The 27,455-nt window shown below is 43.3% G+C and overlaps 1 protein-coding gene across 10 annotated transcripts in view; it reads left to right on the top strand.

Annotated features, from left to right (window-relative positions):
* Window positions 1–27,455, top strand: part of LOC121544597 (neurexin-3a-like) — a 647,039-nt gene that overhangs the window by 601,775 nt on the left and 17,809 nt on the right. For 5 of the 10 annotated variants that reach the window (XR_005996135.2, XM_045209073.1, XM_041854570.2 and 2 more), the window contains one exon: window positions 16,145–16,235. Coding sequence is in view for 8 of the 10 variants with exons in the window: in XM_045209073.1 (XP_045065008.1) it covers window positions 16,145–16,235 (91 nt within the window). In the remaining 2 variants the exon portion in view is untranslated. The remainder of the gene's footprint in view (window positions 1–16,144; window positions 16,236–27,455) is intronic. The other 5 variants (XR_005996136.2, XM_041854567.2, XM_041854566.2 and 2 more) reach the window with 2 other exon arrangements.

Raw genomic sequence — 27,455 nt, 5'->3', positions numbered from 1 at the left:
TCTTTCGGGGAGCTTAGAGGACTTGAGGACAGCCTGCAACCATCAGTATACAGACACACACACATACACACACACACACAGGATGGAACCTGACTCAGGGATGGAGTGTGCCTACAGGGCTGCCAGCGGTTTGATGCAGCTTGGCTTGGATATTGGTGGCAGGCAGCGTGAGCTGATTTTAGAGGCATGTGTGTGTGTGTGTGCGCGCATGCGTGTGTTAGAATCGGAGGGGGGTTTAGTGGAGTGGCTAGTTTTGTGCGTATTTTTCGGTATATTTGTCAAACTCAATGCACAAAGCTTTTCTAAAGCAGGTTGATCATAGTGGTACAAATAGTGGACTGTACTGAATAATGTTCCTAGTCCAGCACCACAGACCCTGTGTAATACACACTAAAAACAAATGGTTCTATATTGTGCCAAGCAAGGGTTCTTTAGCTTGTAACCATAGCGGAACCCTTTTCTGTGCTACATGGAACCTTTTTTTGAAGGTTCTATAAAGAACCATGCTCATAAGGTTCTAAATGGAACCTGTATAGAACCATTAAAAAAGGTTATATGTTGCACCAAAAAAGGGTTACGCTGTGTTTTTAAGCGTAACCATAACCCTTTTCATGGTTCTTTATAGAATCCTTTATGGAGAATGGTTCTATAAAGAACATTTCTCAATCTCAAAGGTTTTTTTGTAGAACCATACAGGGTTTTTTATTCTGGTTTAATGCCATATTATATAGTTAAAATTCCAAAGGTTTTATTATTGTGTTTATTAAAAAGTTGAATCAGGTGTGCTAGCTCTGGAATGGCTGGGGGTCCCTGATGAGAGAATTAAGAACTAATGACTTAATCAACCGTTCTCAATAAACAAGGACATACATGAGTCTTTCACTCACAGTAGCACAAAAAGAGCTGTGAACAAACCACGCCCCAAAATAGTCTAATGAGCCGCTTCCCCTACATTTTAATTATAACTAAAAGAGGAAAGAACACTTTTTAAAAGTGCAAAGAACCATTGAAGAGCTCAAAGGGTTATGTGGGTCTGTATGGTTCCACATAGAACGGTCACCCTTCCCAAAGAACCCTTGAGGAACCCTCATTGTTTGGTGTGTACATTAATATCTCAATATCTCTCTGGTGCTCAGGAAGTGAACACAGAGATGTGTTTTTTCCTTATTAAGATTGTGTGCCATGAAACTAATATTTTACTTATTAAAAATAAATATTTTTACTTCATATTTTCTTGACCAGTGAGATATTAAACAGATATGATAAATAGTGTTCAGCTCTTTGATCAACTCCAAATACTCATCAGACCCTTCCTTCCTTCCTTCCTTCCTTCCTTCCTTCCTTCCTTCCTTCCTTCCTTCCTTCCTTCCTTCCTTCCTTCCTTCCTTCCTTCCTTCCTTCCTTCCTTCCTTCCTTCCTTCCTTCCTTCCTTCCTTCTTTCCTCGCTCCCTTCCTTCCTTCCTTCCTTTGTTTCTTCTTGAGACAGGGCTTTGTCTTAGCCATTATCATGTACTGTGCTGTATTGCGTGAAAGCAATAGACGCATTCACCTCCATATGAGGAGATATTTGTGCTCTGAGTGACGCCTGATTTCCTGTAGATTGGAAATAAATTGACAAGGATTTGTGTGGATTTGGTTTCCGTTGCCCGGTCTCCTCTAAGGCTTGAGGAAACAGAGCTGATCTTCTACAAAGGTTCAATACGGAGTTCCCCCTCTGCCAGACCTGGGATGGGGGGGATAATCTTCTACAGAGATGTATTATACCTTATACAAATATTGGCTATTATACTATTTTCTCTATCCCCTCCTCACCCTTTCAATATGACTTGTAGTATCATGGTCAAATACCGACCAGGCACGCAGGGCACGTGACCAGGGGCCCTGACCTCCAGGGGGCCCCCGACCTCCAGGGGGCCCCCATTGATTTTTTGAGTCACTCTCACTCAGATATTGTTAACATGTCAAAATGTGTAGAATTGTAGGAAATTAGCTTTAAAACTGACAAAATTTCTCTCCACCCCCATGGCAAAATGGGTAGAATTGCAGTTAATCAGCTGTAAAACAGTAAAAAATGAAAGAAATAAAAAAGATCTCTGCCCCATGGAAAAATTTGTAGAATTGCAGGAAGTTTCACTGCAACTTGATGTTCTGGTGCCTCTCGACAGTACAACATGTTGATTGGGGACCTCTTTGCTGATAAATGTGATTGTTTTTCTTGATTGTAATTCTGTATATTTGTATTATATTGTATTCAGTAAATTGTGTATATGAAAATGCTCCCTCGAAAAACAGACCTTGGTCTCAATGGGAATATAAAGGTAAAAATAACTACAATTAATTTCCACACATTGTGCCCAGATGCCCGGGTGACATTCTCCTCTAATGAGGGATGTGTTAAACCTGACACTAGTGAGACGTGGTCGCCTTAGGCAAATGTAGATGTGTAGATTTTTCCACTGGTTTACACAGGTTTACACAGGAATGTGTGTGTGCATGTGTGTGTGTGTGTTTGCGTGTGCGTGTGCATGTGTGTGTTCTAATGCTGACACATACAAAAATAGACCATTGCAAACCATGGCTGGATTCACTTTACAATTACAGAATGTGTCTAAGAGAAATCCAGTGAGGGAAAAAGGTATTCGATCCCCTGTTGATTTTGTACATTTGCCCACTGACAAAGAAATTATCAGTCTATAATTTTAATGGTAGGTTTATTTGAACAGTGAGAGACAGAATAACAACAACAAAATCCAGAAAAACGCATGTCAAAAATGTTATAAATTAATTTGCATTTTAATGAGGGAAATAAGTATTTGACCCCCTCTCAATCAGAAAGATTTCTGGATCCCAGGTGTCTTTTATTCAGGTAACGAGCTGAGATTAGGAGCACATTCTTAAAGGGAGTGCTCCTAATCTCAGCTTGTTACCTGTATAAAAGACACCTGTCCACAGAAGCAATCAATGAATCAGATTGCAAACTCTCCACCATGGCCAAGACCAAAGAGCTCTCCAAGGATGTCAGGGACAAGATTGTAGACCTACACAAGGCTGGAATGGGCTACAAGACCATCGCCAAGCAGCTTGGTGAGAAGGTGACAACAGTTGGTGCAATTATTCGCAAATGGAAGAAACACAAAATAACTGTCAATCTCCCTCGGCCTGGGGCTCCTTGCAAGATCTCACCTCATGGTGTTGCAATGATCATGAGAACGGTGAGGAATCAGCCCAGAACTACACGGGAGGATCTTGTCAATGATCTCAAGGCAGTCGGGACCATAGTCACCAAGAAAACAATTGGTAACACACTACGCCGTGAAGGACTGAAATCCTGCAGCGCCCGCAAGGTCCCCCTGCTCAAGAAAGCACATATACAGGCCCGTCCGAAGTTTGCCAATGAACATCTGAATGATTCAGAGGAGAACTGGGTGAAAGTGTTGTTGTCAGATGAGACCAAAATCGAGCTCTTTGGCATCAACTCAACTCGCCGTGTTTGGAGGAGGAGGAATGTTGCCTATGACCCCAAGAACACCATCCCCACCGTCAAACATGGAGGTGGAAACATTATGCTTTGGGGGTGTTTTTCTGCTAAGGGGACAGGACAACTTCACCGCATCAAAGGGACGATGGACGGGGCCATGTACCGTCAAATCTTGGGTGAGAACCTCCTTCCCTCAGCCAGGGCATTGAAAATGGGTCGTGGATGGGTATTCCAGCATGACAATGACCCAAAACACACGGCCAAGGCAACAAAGGAGTGGCTCAAGAAGAAGCACATTAAGGTCCTGGAGTGGCCTAGCCAGTTTCCAGACCTTAATCCCATAGAAAATCTGTGGAGGGAGCTGAAGGTTCGAGTTGCCAAACGTCAGGCTCGAAACCTTAATGACTTGGAGAAGATCTGCAAAGAGGAGTGGGACAAAATCCCTCCTGAGATGTGTGCAAACCTGGTGGCCAACTACAAGAAACGTCTGACCTCTGTGATTGCCAACAAGGGTTTTTCCACCAAGTACTAAGTCATGTTTTGCAGAGGGGTCAAATACTTATTTCCCTCATTAAAATGCAAATCAATTCATAACATTTTTGACATGCGTTTTTTCTGGATTTTTGTTGTTGTTATGCTGTCTCTCACTGTTCAAATAAACCTACCATTAAAATTATAGACTGATCATGTCTTTGTCAGTGGGCAAACGTACAAAATCAGCAGGGGATCAAATACCTTTTTCCCTCACTGTATAAGTGAGCTTGCAGACAGCTCTCAGACAGCCATGGCATTACTCCAAACACTGTATAAGTGAGCTTGCAGACAGCTCTCAGACAGCCATGGCATTACTCCAAACACTGTATAAGTGAGCTTGCAGACAGCTCTCAGACAGCCATGGCATTACTCCAAACACTGTATAAGTGAGCTTGCAGACAGCTTTCAGACAGCCATGGCATTACTCCAAACACTGTATAAGTGAGCTTGCAGACAGCTCTCAGACAGCCATGGCATTACTCCAAACACTGTATAAGTGAGCTTGCAGACAGCTCTCATACAGCCATGGCATTTCTCCAAACACTGTATAAGTGAGCTTGCAGACAGCTTTCAGACAGCCATGGCATTACTCCAAACACTGTATAAGTGAGCTTGCAGACAGCTTTCAGACAGCCATGGCATTACTCCAAACACTGTATAAGTGAGCTTGCAGACAGCTTTCAGACAGCCATGGCATTACTCCAAACACTGTATAAGTGAGCTTGCAGACAGCTTTCAGACAGCCATGGCATTACTCCAAACACTGTATAAGTGAGCTTGCAGACAGCTTTCAGACAGCCATGGCATTACTCCAAACACTGTATAAGTGAGCTTGCAGACAGCTTTCAGACAGCCATGGCATTACTCCAAACACTGTGAAAGGGACTAGAGGGAGCCTGCAGCGTTGGGTTGTTTATGACATTAAACACTGGCATTCTCAACCATTTGGCTGCGAAATTGGAGATAATGACATTTTTTTACCGGGAATCAGTCAATTATTTTTCTCATTGCTTTTCACATCTGCAATATACTCCCTCTGAACGACGGCAAGCAGTCTTTTTCCACAATAAATATAAATGCGATGAATAATTTGATATTTACTGAGGGCCTGTATTTGGCAGCACTCCAGTGTGGATCTCCCCAATGCCTGCTTACTCATTTGTGTGCATTTAAATGCGTTTTACTATAAACTGAAAAATTATAAAATATACATACATTATAAATTATGTTTTGCACAGATACACTATATGTTCAACAGTATGTGGACACCCCTTCAAATTAGTGGATTCAGCTATTTCAGCCACACCCGTTGCTGACAGGTGTATAAAATCGTGCACACAGCCATGCAATCTCCATAGACAAACATTGGCAGTAGAATGGCCTTATTGAAGAGCTCAGTAACTTTCAACGTGGCACCGTCATAGGACGCCACCTTTTCAACAAGTCAGTTCGTCAAATGTATGGTCTGCTAAAGCTGCCCCGGTCAACTGTAAGTGCTGTTAATGTGAAATGGAAACGTCTAGGAGCAACCCTAACCCTAACCCTAACTGCCTCTTGAAGCAACGTAAGCACAAGAACTGTTCGCCAGGAGCTTCATGAAATGGGTTTCCATGGCCGAGCAGCCGCACACAAGCCTAAGATCACCATGCACAATGCCAAGCATTGGCTGGAGTGGTGTAAAGTTTCCCGCCATTGGACTCTGGAGCAGTGGAAACGCGTTCACTGGAGTGATGAATCATGCTTCACCATCTGGCAGTCCGAATCTGGGTTTGGTGGATGCCAGGATAACGCTACCTGCCCCAATGCATAGTGCCAACTGTAAAGTTTGGTGGAGGAGAAATATTGGTCTGGGTGTCACGCCCTGGCTCTGGGGACACTGTTATGTTGAGCCAGGGTGTGTAGTTCTATGTTCTTTATTTCTATGTTGGCCTGAGTGACTCCCAATCAGAGGCAACGAGTGTCAGCTGTTTGCTGGTTGTCTCTGATTGGGAGCCATATTTAAACTGTCGGTTTTTCCTTTGTGTTTTGTGGGTTCTTGTTTCTAGTTGGTTGTGTTTAACCGTGTACTGTCACATTACCGTCTTTTGTTGTTTTGATCACGTTTCGCTAATAAATGAGTATGTTTGCCTGCAACGCTGCGCCTTGGTCTACTCCTTAATCTGACGATCGTGACAGAAGAACCCACCAAGACAGGACCAAGCAGCGTGAAGAGGAGAGAGGATGGACCTGGGATCAGTGGAGTAGGAGTCTCGACTGGGCCAAGCCAAGTGAGGAGCAGAAAGGTTGGACTTTGAAGCAGTGGAGTGAGTGTCTGGCTAGAGACATGGAGACCTGGTCCACGGGTAGGAAAGAACCCCAGAAAATTTTTAGGGGGGGGGCTCACGACGTCGGGGCTGCAGGAGGCCGCGATAGAGCGGTCCAACGGGTTGGCAGAGGAGGCCGCCAGGTTACGGGGGCCACTGGTCGAAGAGGGGATGGAAGGTGGAGAGGCACGGCGAGAGGTACTGGGGTGTGTTACCAGTCCGGTCCGGCCCGTTCCAGATCCTGGTGTAGGGCCAGTGGTGTGTGTCCCCAGTATGGTCCGGTCTGTTCCTGCTCCCCGCACCAAGTCTGTGGTGCGTTTCGTCAGCCCTGTCCGGCCCGTTCCTGCTCTCCGCACCAAGTCTGTGGTGCGCGTCGCCAGCCCAGTCCGGCCCATTCCTGCTCCCCGCACCGAGCCTATGGTGCGCGTCGCCAGCCCGGTCCGGCCTGTTCTGCTCCCCCGCACCAAGTCTGTGGTGCGTTTCGTCAGCCCTGTCCGGCCCGTTCCTGCTCTACGCACCAAGTCTGTGGTGCGCGTCGCCAGCCCGGTCCGGCCTGTTCCTGCTCCCGCACCAAGTCTGTGGTGCGTTTCGTCAGCCCTGTCCGGCCCGTTCCTGCTCTCCGCACCAAGTCTGTGGTGCGCGTCACCAGCCCAGTCCGGCCCATTCCTGCTCCCGCACCGAGCCTAGGTGCGCGTCGCCAGCCCGGTCCGGCCTGTTCCTGCTCCCCGCACCAAGTCTGTGGTGCGTTTGCGTCAGCCCTGTCCGGCCCGTTCCTGCTCTACGCACCAAGTCTGTGGTGCGCGTCGCCAGCCCGGTCCGGCCTGTTCCTGCTCCCCGCACCAAGTCTGTGGTGCGTTTCGTCAACCCTGTCCGGCCCGTTCCTGCTCTACGCACCAAGTCTGTGGTGCGCGTCGCCAGCCCAGTCCGGCCCATTCCTGCCCCCCGCACCAAGTCTGTGGTGCGTTTCCTCAGCCCTGCCCGGCCCGCTCCTGCTCTCCACACCAGGCCAGTGGTGTGCGTGCGTCAGTCCAGCACGGCCCGTGCCTGTTCCACGCACCAAGCCAGGGGTGCGTATCGTCAGCCCGGTCCGGCCAGTTGCTACTCCACGCACCAAGCCAGGGGTGCGCATCGTCAGCCCGGTCCGGTCCGTTCCTGTTCCACGCACCAAGCCAGGGGTGCGTGTCGTCAGTCGGCTCCGGCCAGCGAGGCCAGACCGGACCAGGGGTACTTTGGGGGTTGGAGAGGAGTGGGGATCGGGCCCAGAGCCGGATCCGCCGCCAAGGCGGAGTGCCCACCCGGTCCCTCCCCTGTGGTATTTAGTTGGCGCGGTCGGAGTCCGCGCCTTTAGGGGGGGGTACTGTCACGCCCTGGCTCTGGGGACACTGTTATGTTGAGCCAGGGTGTGTAGTTCTATGTTCTTTATTTCTATGTTGGCCTGAGTGACTCCCAATCAGAGGCAACGAGTGTCAGCTGTTTGCTGGTTGTCTCTGATTGGGAGCCATATTTAAACTGTCGGTTTTTCCTTTGTGTTTTGTGGGTTCTTGTTTCTAGTTGGTTGTGTTTAACCGTGTACTGTCACGTTACCGTCTTTTGTTGTTTTGATCACGTTTCGCTAATAAATGAGTATGTTTGCCTGCAACGCTGCGCCTTGGTCTACTCCTTACTCTGACGATCGTGACACTGGGGCTGTTTTTTATGGTTTGGGCTAGGCCGCTTAGTTCCAGTGAAGGGAAATCTTAACACTACAGCAAACAATGACAATCTAGACGAATCTGTTCTTCCAACTTTGTCACAACAGTTTGAGGAAGGCCCTTTCCTGTTTCAGCATGACAATGCCACTGTGCTCTTGCGCCTGAATGAAAGCAAGTCCCCGCAGCAATGTTCCAACATCTAGTGGAAAGCCTTCCCATTAAAGTGGAGGCTGTTATAGCAGCAAAGGGGGGACCAACTCCATATGCTTGTGTTCCTAGCTCCAACAATGCAGCAATATCTAACAATACACAACAATACACACAAATCTAAAAGTAAAATAATGGAATTAAGAAGTTATGTGAGTGCTACGCGGTGATAGTAATTTAGACAGGTTATCTTGGCGTTCTTGGGCACAGGGACTACGGTGGTCTGCTTGAAACATGTAGGTATTATAGACTGGGTCAGGGAGAGGCGGAAAATGTCAGTGAAGGGACTTGCCACCTGGTCAGCGCATGATCGAAGTACGTGTCCTGATAATCCGTCTGGCCCTGCAGCCTTGTGAATGTTAACTTGTCTACAGGTCTTACTCACATCGGCTACGGAGAGCGTGATCACACAGTCGTCCGGAACAGCTGGTGCTCTCATGCATGGTTCACTGTTGCATGCCTCGAAGTGAGCATAGAAGGCATTTAGCTCGTCTGGTAGGCTTGCGTCACTGGGCATCTCGCGGCTGGGTTTCTCTTTGTAATCCGTAATAGTTTGCAAGCCCTGCCACATCCAACGAGCGTCGGAGCCGGTGTAGTAGGATTCGATCTTTATTACCTTGTGTCACACATTATGAACATTTATTTGTTAGTCATTTTTAAGCTGAAAAAGTGATCTACTCTAATGATAAGGTGATTCCATGTCCCTAATATACAGTATTTAATTAACAGCTATAGGCAATATTAAGATGAATATCTGAGAGCCCAAACCATGTGCTAATTATCATATATTTTTACTAATTAAACTAACTGTTGTGGTTTTTAGTTCTTCATCAAATATTTGGCTGCCATCAAATACATTTTAGTTTTGTTTTCAAATAACGTGCATATATTTAAATACCTTGAAATATTATTTGGTTTTCTGAGAGGTATTCAAAATACTTTCAAACATTATTTGTTTTTCTTAGACCTCTATTTGAATATCAAAGAAAATAGTTGCGTTTTAGTTTAAGCACTATAAAAACTATATTTGACTACCTCGAGTATTTGAAAAGTTTGGTATTTTAGAATAAACTACAAAATAAAACTATTTTCTGCCCAGGTCTGGTGTGTGATTGTGCATGTGCCCACCACACACTCCCTCTCTCTGGCCATGTGTAGATCTCCTGCTCCTAGTGTGTTTGTGTGTGATTGTGAGAGTGCGTGTGAGTGTGAGTGTACGTGTGTGTGTGTGTGTGTGTTTTACGGCAGGTAGCTTAGTGGTTAAGAGCGTTGTGCCAGTAACCGAAAAGTCGCTGGTTCTAATCCCCGAGCCGACTAGGTGAAAAATCTGTCGATGTGCCCTCGAGCAAGGCACTTAACCCTAATTGCTAATGTAAGTCGCTCTGGATAAGAGCATCTGCTAAATGACTAAAATGTAAATGTTTTACAGTCCTGTCAACCCCAGCAGTATATACGGGGCCGTTGGTCTGTCCAACCACTGACGACTCCATTACTCCCCTGATATTTATCATTTCATAAAGCTGCTCCATGACAACACTTATTTTATCCCCCTCCTAATCTCCTCCTGTAAAGACATGCCAAATGCGGAGGCTGAAAAACGAGTTCATCCGGAGCGAGGGAGGGAGAGGAGAGATAAATCAGAGACGGAGGTGAAGGAGATTGTCAATGATCGAGCCGCCCCGCCCTGCTCAATAGCCATGATCTATAGCAATGAAAACAAATGCATACTATTGAGAGGGTAAGATGGAGGTGACAGGGGTGAGAAATTGGATCGAGTTAACAATAGTGATGAGGAGACGTTGCTGGGGAAATATTATGGTGGGCATTTGAAAGAAAAGCTTTGAGAAAGACAGCAGAAGTTTTTCAATTACCCGACTGGCAGTGCAGTAAAGAGTAAAAGATAATGAGCTGGCAGTCGCTCAGATCAGAACTACATTGTACAGTATAATAATTATCTACACTGCACTGTATAATGATGAATAACTACACTGCATATTATAATGATGAATAACTACACTGCACAGTATAATGTTGAAGAACTACACTGCACCGTATAATGTTGAAGAACTACACTGCACATTATAATGATGAATAACTACACTGCAAATTATAATGATGAATAACTACACTGCACAGTATAATGATGAATAACTACACTGCATATTATAATGATGAATAACTACACTGCACAGTATAATGTTGAAGAACTACACTGCACCGTATAATGTTGAAGAACTACACTGCACATTATAATGATGAATAACTACACTGCACATTATAATGACGAATAACTACACTGAACAGTATAATGTTGAAGAACTACACTGCACAGTATAATGTTAAAGAACTAAACTGTACAGTATACTAATTAACTACAATGCACAGTATAATCATGAATAACTACACTGCACAGTATAATGATGAAGAACTACACTGCACAGTATGATAAAGAACTACACTGCACATTATAATGATGTACTACACTGCACAGTATAATGATGAAGAACTACACTGTACAGTATAATGATGAAGAACTACACTGCACTGTATAATGATGAATAACTACACTGCATATTATAATGATGAATAACTACACTGCACAGTATAATGATGAAGAACTACACTGTACAGTATAATGATGAACTACACTGTACAGTATAATGATGAACTACACCGCACAGTATGATGATTAAGAACTACACTGCACAGTATGATGAAGAACTACACATACAGTATAATGATGAACTACACTGCAAAGTATTATGATTAAGAACTACACTGCACTGTATAATGATGAATAACTACACTGCATATTATAATGATGAATAACTACACTGCACAGTCTAATGTTGAAGAACTACACTGCACAGTATAATGTTGAAGAACTACACTGCACACTATAAATTGAAGAACTACACTGCACATTATAATGACGAATAACTACACTGCACAGTATAATGTTGAAGAACTACACTGTACAGTATAATAATTAACTACACTGCACAGTAGAATAATGAATAACTACACTGCACAGCATAATGATGAAGAACTACACCGCACAGTATGATGAAGAACTACACTGCACAGTATAATGATGTACTACACTGCACAGTATGATGATTAAGAACTACACTGCACAGTATAATGATGAAGAACTATACTGCACAGTATAATGATGAAGAACTACATTGCACAGTAAGATGAATAACTACACTGCTCAGTAAGATGTTGAAGAACTACACTGCACATTATGATTAAGAACCACACTGTACAGTATAATGATGAACTACACTGTACAGTATAATGATGAACTACACTGCACAGTATAATGATGAAGAACTACACTGCACTGTATAATAATGAATAACTACACTGCATATTATAATGATGAATAACTACACTGCACAGTATAATGTTGAAGAACTACACTGCACAGTATAATGTTGAAGAACTACACTGCACACTATAAATTGAAGAACTACACTGCACATTATAATGACGAATAACTACACTGCACAGTATAATGTTGAAGAACTACACTGCACAGTATAATGTTGAAGAACTACACTGTACAGTATAATAATTAACTACACTGCACAGTAGAATAATGAATAACTACACTGCACAGCATAATGATGAAGAACTACACTGCACAGTATGATGAAGAACTACACTGCACAGTATAATGATGTACTACACTGCACAGTATGATGATTAAGAACTACACTGCACAGTATAATGATGAAGAACTACACTGCACAGTATAATGATGAAGAACTACACTGCACAGTAAGATGAAGAACTACACTGCTCAGTAAGATGTTGAAGAACTACACTGCACATTATGATTAAGAACCACGCTGTACAGTATAATGATAAACTACACTGCACAGTATGATGATTAAGAACTACACTGCGCAGTATAATGAAGAACTACACATACAGTATAATGATGAACTACACTGAACAGTATGATGATTAAGAACTACACTGCACAGTATAATGATGAAGAACTACACTGAACAGTATAATGATGAAGAACTACACTGCACAGTATAATGATGAAGAACTACACTGTACAGTATAATGATGAACTACACTGCACAGTATGATGATTAAGAACTACACCTCACATTATAATGATGAATAACTACACTGTACAGTATAATGATGAACTACACTGCACAGTATAATGATAAAGAACTACACTGCACAGTATATTAATGAAGAACTACACATACAGTATAATGAAGAACTACACAGCACAGTATAATAAGGAAGAACTACACTGCACAGTAAGATGTTGAAGAACTACACTGCACAGTATGATGATGAACTACACTGCACAGTATACTGATGAACTACACTGCACAGTATGATGATTAAGAACTACACTGCACAGTATAATGATGAAGAACTACACTGCACAGTATTATGATGAAGAACTACACTGTACAGTATAATGATGAACTACATTGTACAGTATAATGATGAACTACACTGCAGTATAATGATAAAGAACTACACATACAGTATAATGTTGAATTACACTGCACAGTATGATGATTAAGAAATACACTGCAGAGTATAATGATGAAGAACTACACTGCACAGTATAATGATGAAGAACTACACTGTAGAGTATAATGATAAACTACACTTCACAGTATGATGATTAAGAACTACACTGCACAGTATAATGATGAAGAACTACACTGCACAGTATAATGATGAAGAACTACACTGCACAGTATAATAAGGAAGAACTACACTGCACAGTATGATGAAGAACTACACTGCACAGTAAGATGTTGAAGAACTACACTGCACTTTATGATGAAGAACTACACTGTACAGTATAATGATGAACTACATTGCACAGTATGATAATTAAGAACTACACTGCACAGTATAATGATAAAGAACTACACTGCACAGTATGATGAAGAACTACACTGCACAGTATAATGATGAACTACACTGCACAGTATGATGATTAAGAACTACACTGCATAGTATAATGATGAAGAACTACACTGCACAGTATAATGATGAAGAACTACACTGTACAGTATAAGGATGAACTACACTGTACAGTATAATGCTGAACTACACTGCACAGAATAATGATAAAGAACTACACTGCACAGTATAATGATGAAGAACTACACATACAGTATAATCATGAACTACACTGCACAGTATCATGATGAAGAACTACACATACAGTATAATCATGAACTACACTGCACAGTATGATGATTAAGAACTACACTGCACAGTACAATGATGAAGAAATACACTGCACAGTATAATAATGAAGAACTACACTGTACAGTATAATGATGAACTACACTTTACAGCATGATGATTAAGAACTACACTGCACAGTATAATGATGAAGAACTACACAGCACAGTATAATAAGGAAGAACTACACTGCACAGTAAGATGTTGAAGAACTACACTGCACAGTATGATGAAGAACTACACTGCACAGTATAATGATGAACTAAACTGCACATTATGATGATTAAGAACTACACTGCACAGTATAATGATGAAGAACTACACTGCACAGTATAATGATGACAAACTACACCGTAACGTATAATGATGAACTACACTGTACAGTATAATGATGAACGACACTGCACAGTATAATGATAAAGAACTACACTGTACAGATAATGATGAACTACACTGTACATTATAATGATGAACTACACTGCACAGTATAATGATAAAGAACTACACTGCACAGTATAATGATGAAGAACTACACTGTACAGTATAATGATGAACTACACTGTACATTATAATGATGAACTACACTGCACAGTATAATGATAAAGAACTACACTGCACAGTATAATGATGAAGAACTACACTGTACAGTATAATGATGAACTACACTATACAGTATAATGATGAACTACACTGCACAGTATAATGATAAAGAACTTCACATACAGTATAATGATGAACTATACTGCACAGTATGATGATTAAGAACTACACTGTACAGTATGATGAAGAACTACACTGTACAGTATAATGATGAAGAACTACACTGTACAGTTTGATGAAGAACTACAGTATAATACATTCATTTCAAAGAGGAGTTTCACTTATGTTTTTCTACTGTGCCTGGATATGAACTCAAGGGATAAGATTACATTTAGAAGTCCTTTACGTATATTTTCCTTTCTTACCAAAGGTTTTATAGTAATGCAATAGGAAATGTAAGATTGTGTATGAAATTTCACATTTTCAATTGTATATACTCTACTGGATAAAAGATTTAGAACACCTACTCATTCAAGGATTTTTCTTTGTTTGTACTATTTTCTACATTGTAGAATAATAGTGAAGATATCATAACTATGAAATAACACATATGGAATCATGTAGTAACCAAAAAAGTGTTAAAAAAAATAAAATATATTTTGTATTTGAGATTCTTCAAATTAGCCACCGTTTGCCATGTTGACAGCTTTGCACACTCTTGGCATTCTCTCAACCAGCTTCACCTGGAATGCTTTTCCAACAGTCTTGAAGGAGATCCCACATATGCTGAGCACTTGTCGGCTGCTTTTCCTTCACTCTGCAGTCCGACTCATCCCAAACCATCTCAATTTGGTTGAGGTCGGGGGATTGTGGAGGCCAGGTCATCTGATGCAGCATTTCATCACTCTCCTTCTTGGTAAAATAGCCCTTACGCAGCCTGGAGGTGTGTTGGGTAATTGTCCTGATGAAAACAAATGATAGTCCCACTAAGCCGCAACCAGATGGGATGGTGTATTGCTGCAGAATGCTGTGATAGCCATGCTGGTTAAGTGTGCCTTGAATTCTAAATAAATCACAGACAGTGTCACCAGCAAAGCACCCCCACACCATAACACCTCTTCCGCCATGCTTTACGGTGGGAACCACACATGCGGAGATCATCCGTTCACCCACACCGCGTCTCACAAAGACACCGCAGTTGGAACCAAAAATCTCCAATTTGGACTCCAGACCAAGGACACATTTCCACCGGTCTAATGTCCATTGCTCGTGTTTCTTGGCCCAAGTAAGTCTCTTCTTATTATTGGTGTCCTTTAGTAGTGGTTTCTTTGCAGCAATTCGACCATGAAGGCCTGATTCACACAGTCTCCTCTGAACAGTTGATGTTGAGCTGTGTCTGTTACTTGAACTCAGTGAAGCATTTATTTGGGCTGGTAACTCTAATGAACTTATCCTCTGTAGCAGAGGTAACTCTGGGTCTTCCATTCCTGTGGCGGTCCTCATGAGAGCCAGTTTCATCATAGCGCTTGATGGTTTTTGCGACTGCCCTTGAAGAAACTTTCAAAGTCCTTGACATTTTCCGGATTGACTGACCTTCATGTCTTAAAGTAATGATGGACTGTCGTTTCTCTTTGCTTATTTGAGCTGTTCTTGCCATAATATGGACTTGGTCTTCTGGTCCCCCCCACCTTGTCACAACACAACTGATTGGCTCAAACACATCAAGGAGGGAAAACATCTGTCATCAAGGCGAAGGGTGGCTATTTGAAGAATCTCAAATATAAAATATATTTTGATTTGTTTAACACTTTTTTGGTTAATACATGATTCCATATGTGTTATTTCATAGTTTTGACGTCTTCACTATTATTCTACAATGTAGAAAATAGTAAACATATAGAAAAACCCTTGAATGAGTATGTGTTTTAAAACTTGTATGTCATTGTCCTCTGACCTCATTGTTCTCTAAAATAGGTGAAAAAGCTTAATATTGAAACAAATGATCTTATTTGTCTGTTTTTGTCCACTTCCTGTCTGTCTGTGTCTGTGTGTGTGTCCCTGTGTTTGTCCCTGTGTTTCTGTTTGTCCTTTCTTTTGTGTATTTTGTTCTGTTCTTCCCCCCGTGTGTTTGGCCCATGAAGCAGACGACAGATGACATTGTGTCTTCGGCAGAGTGTTCTAGTGATGACGAGGACCTGGAGGAGTGTGACTCTGGCCGTGCAGGTGGGCTAGGTTAGTTTACCTCTGCTTGCTCTCACACTGCTTTATCTCACACTCCATTCACACCTGAGGATCAAGCACTGCATCCTATAAGCATCACAGCCCCATGGGACACACAAAGTGTAACTTTCAAAGATAAAAACCCAATGTTGTGAAATAGAACGAAATAGAACAAATGATGGCAAGACTGGAGATTTGTTCTGTTAAGATCTGACTAAATGACATAAAACATAATACGTACCAAAGTGGAAAATTGTGAAATCTGTCATGGACTATTCACATTATAAAATAATGATGTTGCTTTCAGAAACTCTATAAAACGTATTAGTTTGATGAGTTACACTTGCCCATGGGGTCCTCTGAAGGGGTTAACATGGTCACCAAAACACATACAAAAGTTGTCCTTTCTGCATTGAATGAGAGAGAAAAATTAAGACTTTAATATTAAGACACAAAGTTAGTATGGAGATGTGCCATGTTCGCTGCGTTGATGCTTCAAAATGTATCATACCGTGTTTGAGTCCAGTGCACTTTCCATGTGGTACTGTCCTGACTTGCATTTTGACTCATGATACATTTTGAGATTCTCTTCTTAAAGATTTGCTTTCAGTGAAATTAATGTGTGATATCTAGCAGGAATTAAAGTACTTGCTCATTTATGTGTGTTTGTTTTTTATTTGAAATGTTTCCATATATAGGGGCTTGCATTATAAAACATTTAATAGAAAACAGATATCATCGTATTTCTGTGTACAAGGTAGTTTTTTTGTGTGTTTTTTTTTTTTTGCTTCAAGGTGAACATGTTATCATGCTGTCTTTTTCCAACCCAAATATGAAAAATACAATATTGAGCTAACTTGGAAGTTCCAAAATATATTCCTCTGAGCTTTTTGAGAGAACTTGGGAATTGCCTTATCTTGTTTGGATAAAATCTGAAAAGCCAGCTCTCTGTCACGGAATTGTGTGTACCAAAACACCAATATGGAACTGTGGATACCAAAACACAAATTTGAACCTGAAATGTTTACTTCCCAAACAAGAAATGAAAACTTTGAAGCACGTTTTGACATTCTATATCAGTACACTACAGATATAAGCCAGTTAGTCCATCAACATGTCCTTATAGCTTCAGTTATTTACATGAATGACTCAAACTGGTTTTGATTTTATTGGCTGTTTAGTATGGCAGGGTCACCCACCTAAGGTCCTGGCTGTTTAGTATGGCAGGGACACCCACCTAAGGTCCTGTCTGTTTAGTATGGCAGGAACACCCACCTCAGGTACTGGCTGTTTAGTATGGCAGGGACACCCACCTAAGGTCCTGGCTGTTTAGTATGGCAGGGACACCCACCTAAGGTCCTGGCTGTTTAGTATGGCAGGGACACCCACCTAAGGTCCTGGCTGTTTAGTATGGCAGGGACACCCACCTAAGGTCCTGGCTGTTTAGTATGGCAGGGACACCCACCTAAGGTCCTGGCTGTTTAGTATGGCAGGGATACCCACCTAAGATCCTGTCTGTTTAGTATGGCAGGGACACCCACCTAAGGTCCTGGCTGTTTAGTATGGCAGGGACACCCACCTAAGGTCTTGGCTGTTTAGTATGGCAGGGACACCCACCTAAGGTCCTGGCTGTTTAGTATGGCAGGGACACCCACCTAAGGTCCTGGCTGTTTAGTATGGCAGGAACACCCGCCTAAGGTCCTGGCTGTTTAGTATGGCAGGGACACCCACCTAAGGTCCTGGCTGTTTAGTATGGCAGGGACACCCGCCTAAGGTCCTGGCTGTTTAGTATGGCAGGAACACCCGCCTAAGGTCCTGGCTGTTAAGTATGGCAGGGACACCCACCCAAGGTCCTGGCTGTTTAGTATGGCAGGGACACCCACCTAAGGTCCTGGCTGTTTAGTATGGCAGGGACACCCGCCTAAGGTCCTGGCTGTTTAGTATGGCAGGGACACCCACCTCAGGTGCTGTATAAATGCTTTTATTTGTGGCTCTAAATGAGGCCAATAAGAAGTCAAATGCCTTAATGTATCTCAGGTACGACTGAGAGACGGTTCACGCTGCTCAGCCCAAGGTGTTATCAGAACTACCTGATCATCGTCCTCTGAAAGGTCAATCCCAATTCCTCCCAAAGTTCCTGGGAGAGATAGCAGTGAAAAAGAACCCAAGTCTTATCTGTACTGTAGCCCTCTGAGCTCTCCAGGTCTCTGAAGACCGATATCGTCAGGGCCCCAGTCATCCAATCACATGTTTACACAGAAATTCACACCATTCTAACCCCAACATCAGTTGACGTGGACAGCTGCATGCTACGTGGTCTCGATATTTATTTTCCGTTTGGGGTCATCGTCGTCATTGTGGGGTTTTTTTTGTGTGTGAAGCATGTGGGGGGGGTTTATTTAATTTTTTATACGTTCATTTGCCGTTTTGTATGTGCAGGTCTCTCTTGTATGTGCAGGTCTCTCTTGCCTTCTGGTTTGAGTTTGTTTTGTTTTTTGAGTCGTTGTCTTCATCTATCTGACAATTATCTGAAATACGACATGCCTGTTGTCTCGCCTCATCATGTGCAGCATGAATTTAGAGCCTTTGTGCCATGAGGCTTTTTAGAGAAAACATTCCCATTTTTTTGATTATCAAAGCAAATATAAAAGGCAACAAAATATTTTCTTGCCATCAACTTTTTGGGCCTCAAGCAGGCAACCATAATGTCTAACTGAAGAAAGTTGTGAATGAAGAATGATATCTTCCTCGCCTCCTCCTCCCTCCCCCCTCCCTCCCCCCTCCCTCTCCTCCTCCCTCCCCCCTCCCTCCCTCACCAAGCCATTCTGCATTTAAATTGATTTCAATGCAGATGACATAACAAGTATTTTATTGCCACAAAAGTATATATGCTTTCCTCTTTTGAGTTGCAGTCATTTTGTGGCATGCATCAACAGTAGTGGCTAACTCAAATTCAACCCATCCTCTTCCGGGTCATCTCTCGGGTCACCTCCATCCCTTCAAAGCATGGACTCTGATTGGCTCCATCGTGTGTGTCTGACCATTCACCCCATAACCCTGCATTTAGACTAACTGGGCTGGTTTGTCTTCTGGTCACTTTGAGTTCCGCACCTATCTTTACGGTCGTAGCGACATTGCCTGTTGCGACATCGTTTCTCTCTCTCTGTCCTGCACTCGTCTGTGTTTTTGTCTGTCTCTCTGTCCGTTTGTCTGTGTTTCTGTCTTGAGGCGTCGTCATGTGACTCTGTTCTCTGTTTGTAAAACTGTTTTGTATTCCCCCTTTCCCTTTAAAGGAATTCCATAAGACAGATAACACTGGTGATAATAATTATATACATTTAAAACTAATAACATACATTTTATTAATTTATAGGATATTAAATACCATCACACTCTATACCTGCTATTCCAATGATAACTTCACGGTAGTGTTAATTTCCAGTACACTCTACATTGTCACGCGACGTTTATGCGGTCAGCGAAGTCAAACGCAGGACACAGAGCGGCTGGTAACGTACTTTACTGAACACAGTAAAAACTTACAAAACAACAAACCTCCAAACAGGGAGGAAAACACAAAGACCCGTAACACAAAGCAACTGCCGGAATGACACAGAACAATCACACACACAATAACCAATGAGAGACAGAGGGTTAAATAGGGAATACAATCCAACATAATGGGAAACAGCTGTAAACAATAAAGACCAAACAAGACAAACACCGAAACATCGATCGGCAGTAGCTAGTACTCCGGGGACGACGAACGCCGAAGCCTGCCCGAGCAAGGTGGAGGAGCAGCCTCGGCTGAATCCGTGACATACATACCAACTCAATCACCAAAGAAAATGCAGTCCCAGTGCAGAACTGCAGCAACAGAGATATGCACTGTGGGGGGCTGTATTAATTATGCACTTTGGGCTCATATGTGGTGCTGTCTGTATATTATACACTCTGTGGCCATTTAAATTACGGAATATTTTGGCATATGTTAGATATCAGTCAAAATGTGCAAAATTGAAACCAAAACACAACTTGACGGTTAAGAAAAGGCATTCATTCTGAGTGGTTAAGGTAAGGGTTAAGGTTTGGGATAAAAATTTAAAAAATTACAAAACGGGTTCAGTCGTCTCTCCGATGGTTACAACAACTATGTGTTTCACTCTTAAGACAAGAAATTGTAATTATCACATAGAAAAGTGCAAACTCTCTCCAGAGAATGTATTAGCTATGTGACTCGTCCATCTGTCAACATATCTAAAGGTTCCCTTTCAGTCAGTCAACTTCTGTACAACATACTATGGGGAGTCGCACTCTCGCGACTTCTGTTGAAGTATCTACAATGACGCCTGACGAGGCCAATGAAATCCCCGCCTCGCTAGAAACCCCGCCTTCCACAGGTGATAAGCTTGAGGCTCGGATTCATTCCTTCAGTTATTCCACTTCTTCACCTCGGTGTGAACGGGAACGATTCAGGCTACTCAAACAATCAATTGGTAAACAAGGCTGTCTTACATTCCGCTAACTAAACTGTCCCATAGTGGTAGAGCGTGTTCACCCCTTGGACGTTGTGTGTTGAAGTTGGTACTTATTCTTATATACGTCTCCTAATCATGAACAATGAGAAAATTCTTCAATTTGCTGGTGCAATAAGTAAGATGGCTAACCCATAAGAGTCCGAGCCCTGTCTAAGCCGGTGGAAGGGGTTCTGAGAGCTTTAAGAAAGATCCGGAAATGTATCCCCTTTTTTTGGCACTAAACAGTCTAAGCCCTGTCTAAGCCAGGGGTAGGGGGTTCTACTAAGCTATATGGAATTGTTTTAAGAAGATCACACCAAGGATTATTTTGCTATTTGATTTGGATTTTTAATGAACCTTGAAGTATATAAAGAAAATTTAAAGCAATTCTTTGATGAAAAATCGTATTTGGTCTTACTGCTATTAGCGCATAATAATACATTGAATAACAGATTCACTACATGGAACAGGCCTGTGGGCATCCTAGAGCAAAACACAAACACATGTACAGTCGTGGTCAAAAGTCTTGAGAATGATACAAATACTAATTTTCACAAAGTCTGCTGCCTCAGTTTTGGTGATGGCAATTTGCATATACTCCAGAATGTCATGAAGAGTGATCAGATGAATTGCAATTAATTGCAAAGTCCCTCTTTGCCATGAAAATGAACTTAATCCCAAAAAGACATTTCCACTGCATTTCAGCCCTGCCACAAAAGGACCAGTTGACATCATGTCAGTGATTCTCTCATTAACACAGGTGAGAGTGTTGACAAGGACAAGGCTTGAGATCACTCTGTCATGCTGATTGAGTTAGAATAACAGACTGGAAGCTTTAAACAGAGGGTGGTGCTTTAAATCATTGTTCTTCCTCTGTTAACCATGGTTACCTGCAAGAAAACACGTGCCGTCATCATTGCTTTGCACAAAAAGGGCTTCACAGGCAAGTAAGATTGCACCTAAATCAACCATTTATCGGATCATCAAGAACTTCAAGGAGAGAGTTTCAATTGTTGTGAAGAAGGCATCAGGGCGCCCAAGAAAGTCCAGCACGCGCCAGGACCGTCTCTTAAAGTTGATTCAGCTGCGGGATCGGGGCACCACCAGGGAACGTAACGTTATGACTGAAAAGGAACGTAACGTTATGACTATAACTACTGTTCCCTGAAGGAGGGAAACGAGGTACAACACCTGTTTGGCCCCGCACTGCCCGTTCCCGGTCTTGTTGAAGAGCAGTATTCAATTGAAGGAATGAGTCCGAGCCTCATGCTTATCACTTGTGGAAGGCGGGGCTTCCAGCGACGTGCGGATTTCATTGGCCTTGTCAGGCGTCATTGTAGATCCTTCAACCGAAGTCACAAGAGTGCGACACCCCATAGTATGTTGTACCTCATTTCCCTCCTTCAGGGAACAGTAGTTACAGTCATAGCGTTATGTTTTTAGTTGTCCGTCTATAAATAGTGCTTCAGACTAGTCTCACCAGCAGGACTAAGGGCTGATCTAAGTCTCTATCTTATTAAATATTCATATTTTTAGTATTGTTATTATCTTCCCACCAATCATGATATATTCTACAGTAATACTTACAAAAGCAGCCAGTTATTATAAGCCTACTTCCCCTATATTGTGCGATTATTCATTGTCATATTATGTGTGGCTGACTTTGAACCTGGGTGGTGTACGCACCGAAATACTTTGTTTGCCCGCTGAGCCAAAGCCTCCACAATAGTGGACCGACAGAAGTCACACTGCTGAACACGCTGCTGTCAGAAAAAATGAGAGGATATGTGAGGACAGAGGATTTAACGCCCAGCCGCTAAACTGTAGCAATTAAAGATAGCGTTTGACAAGGAATGTAGCACTGCTTATGGCTAGGACATCAGTCTTAAAGTAAACGGTCATTTGCCACCGGCATTCGAATGAACAACGTTTTCACAACTCTAAACTACGCCAGCAATGTTGTCAGTGTTAACGAAGCTGCCAACACAGAATTTAACTGTGTTGCTTTAAAATTACCTGAGTTTGTTTTTTTGTTTGAAGACAGACAGAATGTTGATGAGTTACTTTAGACTTCTGAAAAGACCATAGACAGAAAGTTAATTAGACAGCCTTAAAGCAAACTCTGGCCTGAATCTTACCTTGAGATATAACATGGATTTCTTGAGATGTGGGTGCATTATTAAATGTATAACTCAATGCCGATCCTCCCTTCGGCATCAATGCATGATTTGCCTCCTAGTTTATCGGACACAGCCAGGATACAACAAACACTGAGTGTACAAAACATTAGGAACACTCTGCTCTTTCCATGACATAGACTGACCAGGTGAATCCAGGTGAAAGCTATGATCCCTTATTGATGTAAATTGTTAAATCCACTTCAATCAGTGTAGATGAAGGGGAGCAGAAAGGTTAAAGAAGGACTTTTAAGCCTTGAGACAATTGAGACATAGATTGTGTATGTGTGCCATTCAGAGAGTGAACGGGCAAGACAAAATAAAACCACTGTCATTTTCATCAAACCCTCTACTTATCCACTTCAAATAACCAGTCTTCATGAGATTTCCATAGCCTCTGATTCCTTATACGTTATACTCGAAGGTAAATAGACATTATTAGCATAGTCTTTGTATAAGATTGAAGAAAAAAAACGGTGAAACCTGAATCCAATGTGTAAAACATACAGTGGAATTTATGTTTTTGAACCTCACAATGATCGTTTTGATTCTTCAGAGCCAGTCACTGTATCAGCATTCTGTTTGTAGTGAGTGGATCAAGCGTGTTATGGGCAGCCGTGTCTTAACGCCTGTTTCAATTATCCTCTATATGGCTGGCCAGCCCCAGGTTAGGGTTAGGGCTAGGGTTAGGGTAAGGGTTACGTTTAGGGTTAGGATAAGGGTTAAGGTTAGGGCTAGGGTTGGTAGATAGTTAGTTGAAATGTTACTGATAGTCTGTAGATACTATGTAGATCATCTACAGATGGCCTATCCAAATAAAGTGTTACCCAGACAGGTAGTAAATCCCAGGTGAAAGACCTGGAGCAGAGGACACGCTTCTCTGGCCACGGCCTCGCTCACAGAGGTGTTAGTGAGGTGGATCAGGACTCCTCAGGCTCTGCTTGGGGTTGCAGTAGTTCTACATCTGTTAGGCACAGAGATGAACCCTCAACTCTCAGATTGCAGTCAGTGAAGACCAGACTATCATGTGTCATTATAAATCAGGAAGCATACTTATTTATCCCCAAAATATGGCATTATGATGGATCGCTTCCAACATATGCTTTTCTATATGTTTCTCCTCCCAAGTAGAATATCAACACTCCCAGCTTTCTGTAGCTTTTCTCTGCACTACCCAAGAGAAGTAAGCAATTCAAAACCAGCTTTACTGTTATGGACATGGTGGGAATTACGGGGGAGCCAGGGGGGGGCTCAGCTCCCCTGAATGAGACTTTTAGCTCCCCTAAATGCAACAAAAGTCAAACTTTGGGGAGTCTCTAACTAATGCTAATTTAACCATTCTCCTATTTGTTTAAAATGCAGTGGTAAATATGTTTTACAGTGGTAAATGTGAAAATAAAATCTTCCAATGAAACAAACACCCCCACCTCTCTGTCATGGTTTAAACCATTTATTTATATGTGGCTTCGCTGTCCATCCAGTAGTGCTGGATTTCGGCATCAGCTCCTTTACACAGAACACTTCCTCATTTTCAATTTTTTTTTGCATTTGCATTAGATTTATCCATTGATTTGTCACTGTTTTGCTTTTGTCAGTCAGCTGTTTTGTTTTCCAGGTGCACGCTGGTACTGGTGTTCTCTGTGCCGTCCGTGACCAGAAGTAGTAGACAATTTATTTAGCTTTATTATTTTCTATCAATATTTGTTTTCTTTCCTGGATCAGCTGATGATGGTCGACAACATCACTAGACAACCAGCCTAGAGCTGGGCACCAGTGCGGAGGAGTATTTCTGTCTGTAATGAAGCCCTTTTGTGGGGAAAAAAACTCATTCTGATTGGCTGGGTCTGGCTCCCAAGTGGGTGGACCTATGCCCTCCCAGGCCCACCCATGGCTGTGCTCCTGCCCATTCATGTGAAATCCATAGATTAGGGCCTAATGAATTTATTTGAATTGACTGATTTCCTTATATGAACTGTAATTCAGCAAAATCTTTAAAATTGTTGCATGTTGCGTTTATATTTTTGTTCAGTATATTTTGGATTTGTGTGCTCATGAGAATTGTTATCATGGCAAAACATTATGAAATGTTACCTACACTCTAAAAATAAAAGTTTCCTGGAGTATCCTTTAGGGGTTCTTCAAATTGAAACTGTGGGGACCCCTATAAGTTCTTCAAAGAACCCCTTTTAATGGATCCTCAAATAAACTTTTGAAGAACCTTTTGGGGTTAATTTTTGAACTACCCCCCTCACCTGTTATTATTATTATTATTATTAAACACCAAAACGTAAAAATATCACTAGAGTTTACCCACTTTTTTTTTTTTTTGCACTACATTCACTGGATACAGGTAGGCCTATTTGAAGTTCATGTCACGGTTTACTTAGCCAGAACCCAGAAGCAGACCAGGACAAGGTACGTTGAGACAAAGGTGAGTGTTTATTAATAGATTCCGAGTGAGGCTGAATAATCCAGGGAACAGAGCGGGTGGCGTGGATGGGTTGTTGAGGGTGCAGTGGTTGGTCCGGTACTGGCTCGGCAGCCGCCGACCATCAGGCAGAGGTTGGGTGAAGGTTCCGGGTGAGAGACTGCAGACAGAACAAAACGGAGGTCAGTACACAGCAAGTCAAAAAGGTGCAAAACAACAAAACTAACACTAATGGCTCAGAGACTGATACGCTGACAAACATACTGTTCATGGCTAACGATCCGGCAGGAACTGGATGTTGGGCCAGAGCCTAAGAAGGGTGATGATCAGGACCAGGTGTGCAGATTGCTGATGGGATGCAGGTGCGGAAAACAAGAGCGCTCCCCGGAGCGTTCCCGAACCCTCGGGAAACTGGAGATTACGAACAGGAACACTAGTCACCAGACAGGACCCGACTCAGACAGCCGGGATCGTTACAGTACCCCCTCCGACGAACGCCACCGGGCGGACTCCCCGGAGCGCCAGGATGGAGGCGGTAGAAGTCACTGATGAGGTCCGCATCTAGGACCTGTCGCCGCGGAATCCAACTCCTCTCCTCAGGGCCATACCCCTCCCAGTCCACGAGATACTGGAAACCCCGGCCCCGCCGTCTGGAATCCATGATGCGACGCACCGTGTAGGCAGGACCACCTCCGATCATCCGAGGAGGAGGAGGAGGAGGCGGAGGAGGCAACAGAGGACTGAGGAAGACAGGCTTGAGGCAGGAGACATGAAAGGTGGGATGGACTCTGAGCGTCCTCGGTAGTTTGAGTCGAACTGCCACTGGATTGATCACCTTCTCCACCACAAACGGACCAATGAACTTCGGTAACAACTTCCTAGACTCAGTCCGTAACGGAAGATCCCGTGTGGCCAACCAAACCCTATCTCCGATGGTATAGGTGGGAGCGGGAATCCGGCGACGATTCGCCTGGAGCTGATACCGGTCCGAAACTCTAAGGAGTGCCTTTCTGGCCCGATGCCAGGTCCGGTGGCAAACGAATATGGGCCTGAACAGAAGGCACTGAGAGCTCCTTCTCCTGAGAAGGAAACAGGGGAGGTTGGTAGCCATACAGGCACTGGAAGGGAGACATCCCAGTGGCAGATGTAGGAAGAGTATTGTGGGCATACTCAACCCAAGGCAACTGAGAGACCCAGGAGGTGGGGTTGGAAGAGACTAGACAGCGTAGCGTGGATTCCATCTTCTGGTTGGCTCTCTCCGCCTGACCATTGGATTGGGGGTGAAAACCAGATGTGAGACTGACTGTAGCTCCAATGGCCAAACAGAAGGACTTCCAGACAGCAGAGGTAAACTGAGGGCCACGGTCAGAAACGATATCACTGGGCAAACCGTGGACCCTGAAAACCTCCCTAACCAGGATCTCGGACGTCTCCGAGGCAGAGGGAAGCTTGGCAATAGGCACAAAGTGGGCGAACTTGCTGAATCTGTCCACGATAGTCAGAACGACCGTGTTCCCCTCAGAAGCGGGCAACCCAGTGACGAAGTCCAGGGCCAGATGCGACCATGGTCGCGGGGAATAGGAAGGGGGTGAAGTAGTCCAGAGCTGGGCCGATTGGTACTCTTATTCTGCGCACACACTGGACAGGCAGCAACAAAACCCCGAGTATCCTCGGCCATGGCAGGCCACCAAAAACGTCTGCGAAGAAACGCCATTGTCCGAGCCACGCCAGGGTGACAAGCCATCTTGCTGGCGTGGGACCATTTGAGGACAGCAGGACGAACCGACTCAGGCACAAACAACCGACCGGGTGGACCGTTACCGGGACCGGGCTGAGTCCGAAGGGCCGCCAGCACCTCCTCCTCAATCTTCCACATAACTGCTCCCACGACGCAGTTCCGGGGGAGGATTGTCTCGGTCTTGGACCCACTCTCCTCCGTCTTGGAGAACATCCGGGACAAGGCGTCCGCCTTGCCGTTCTTAGATCCAGGTCGGAACGTCAGGGCAAACTTGAATCGTCCGAAAAACAACGCCCACCTGGCCTGACGGGAGTTGAGACGTTTAGCCGATTGCACGTAAGCAAGATTCTTGTGGTCAGTCCAGACAATAAA

The sequence above is a fragment of the Coregonus clupeaformis genome, chromosome 29 (assembly GCF_020615455.1).
Source record: "Coregonus clupeaformis isolate EN_2021a chromosome 29, ASM2061545v1, whole genome shotgun sequence".
Taxonomy (NCBI): domain Eukaryota; kingdom Metazoa; phylum Chordata; class Actinopteri; order Salmoniformes; family Salmonidae; genus Coregonus; species Coregonus clupeaformis.
Note: the sequence above shows the minus strand (reverse complement) of the source record. Positions and strands in the feature narration are given on the sequence as shown.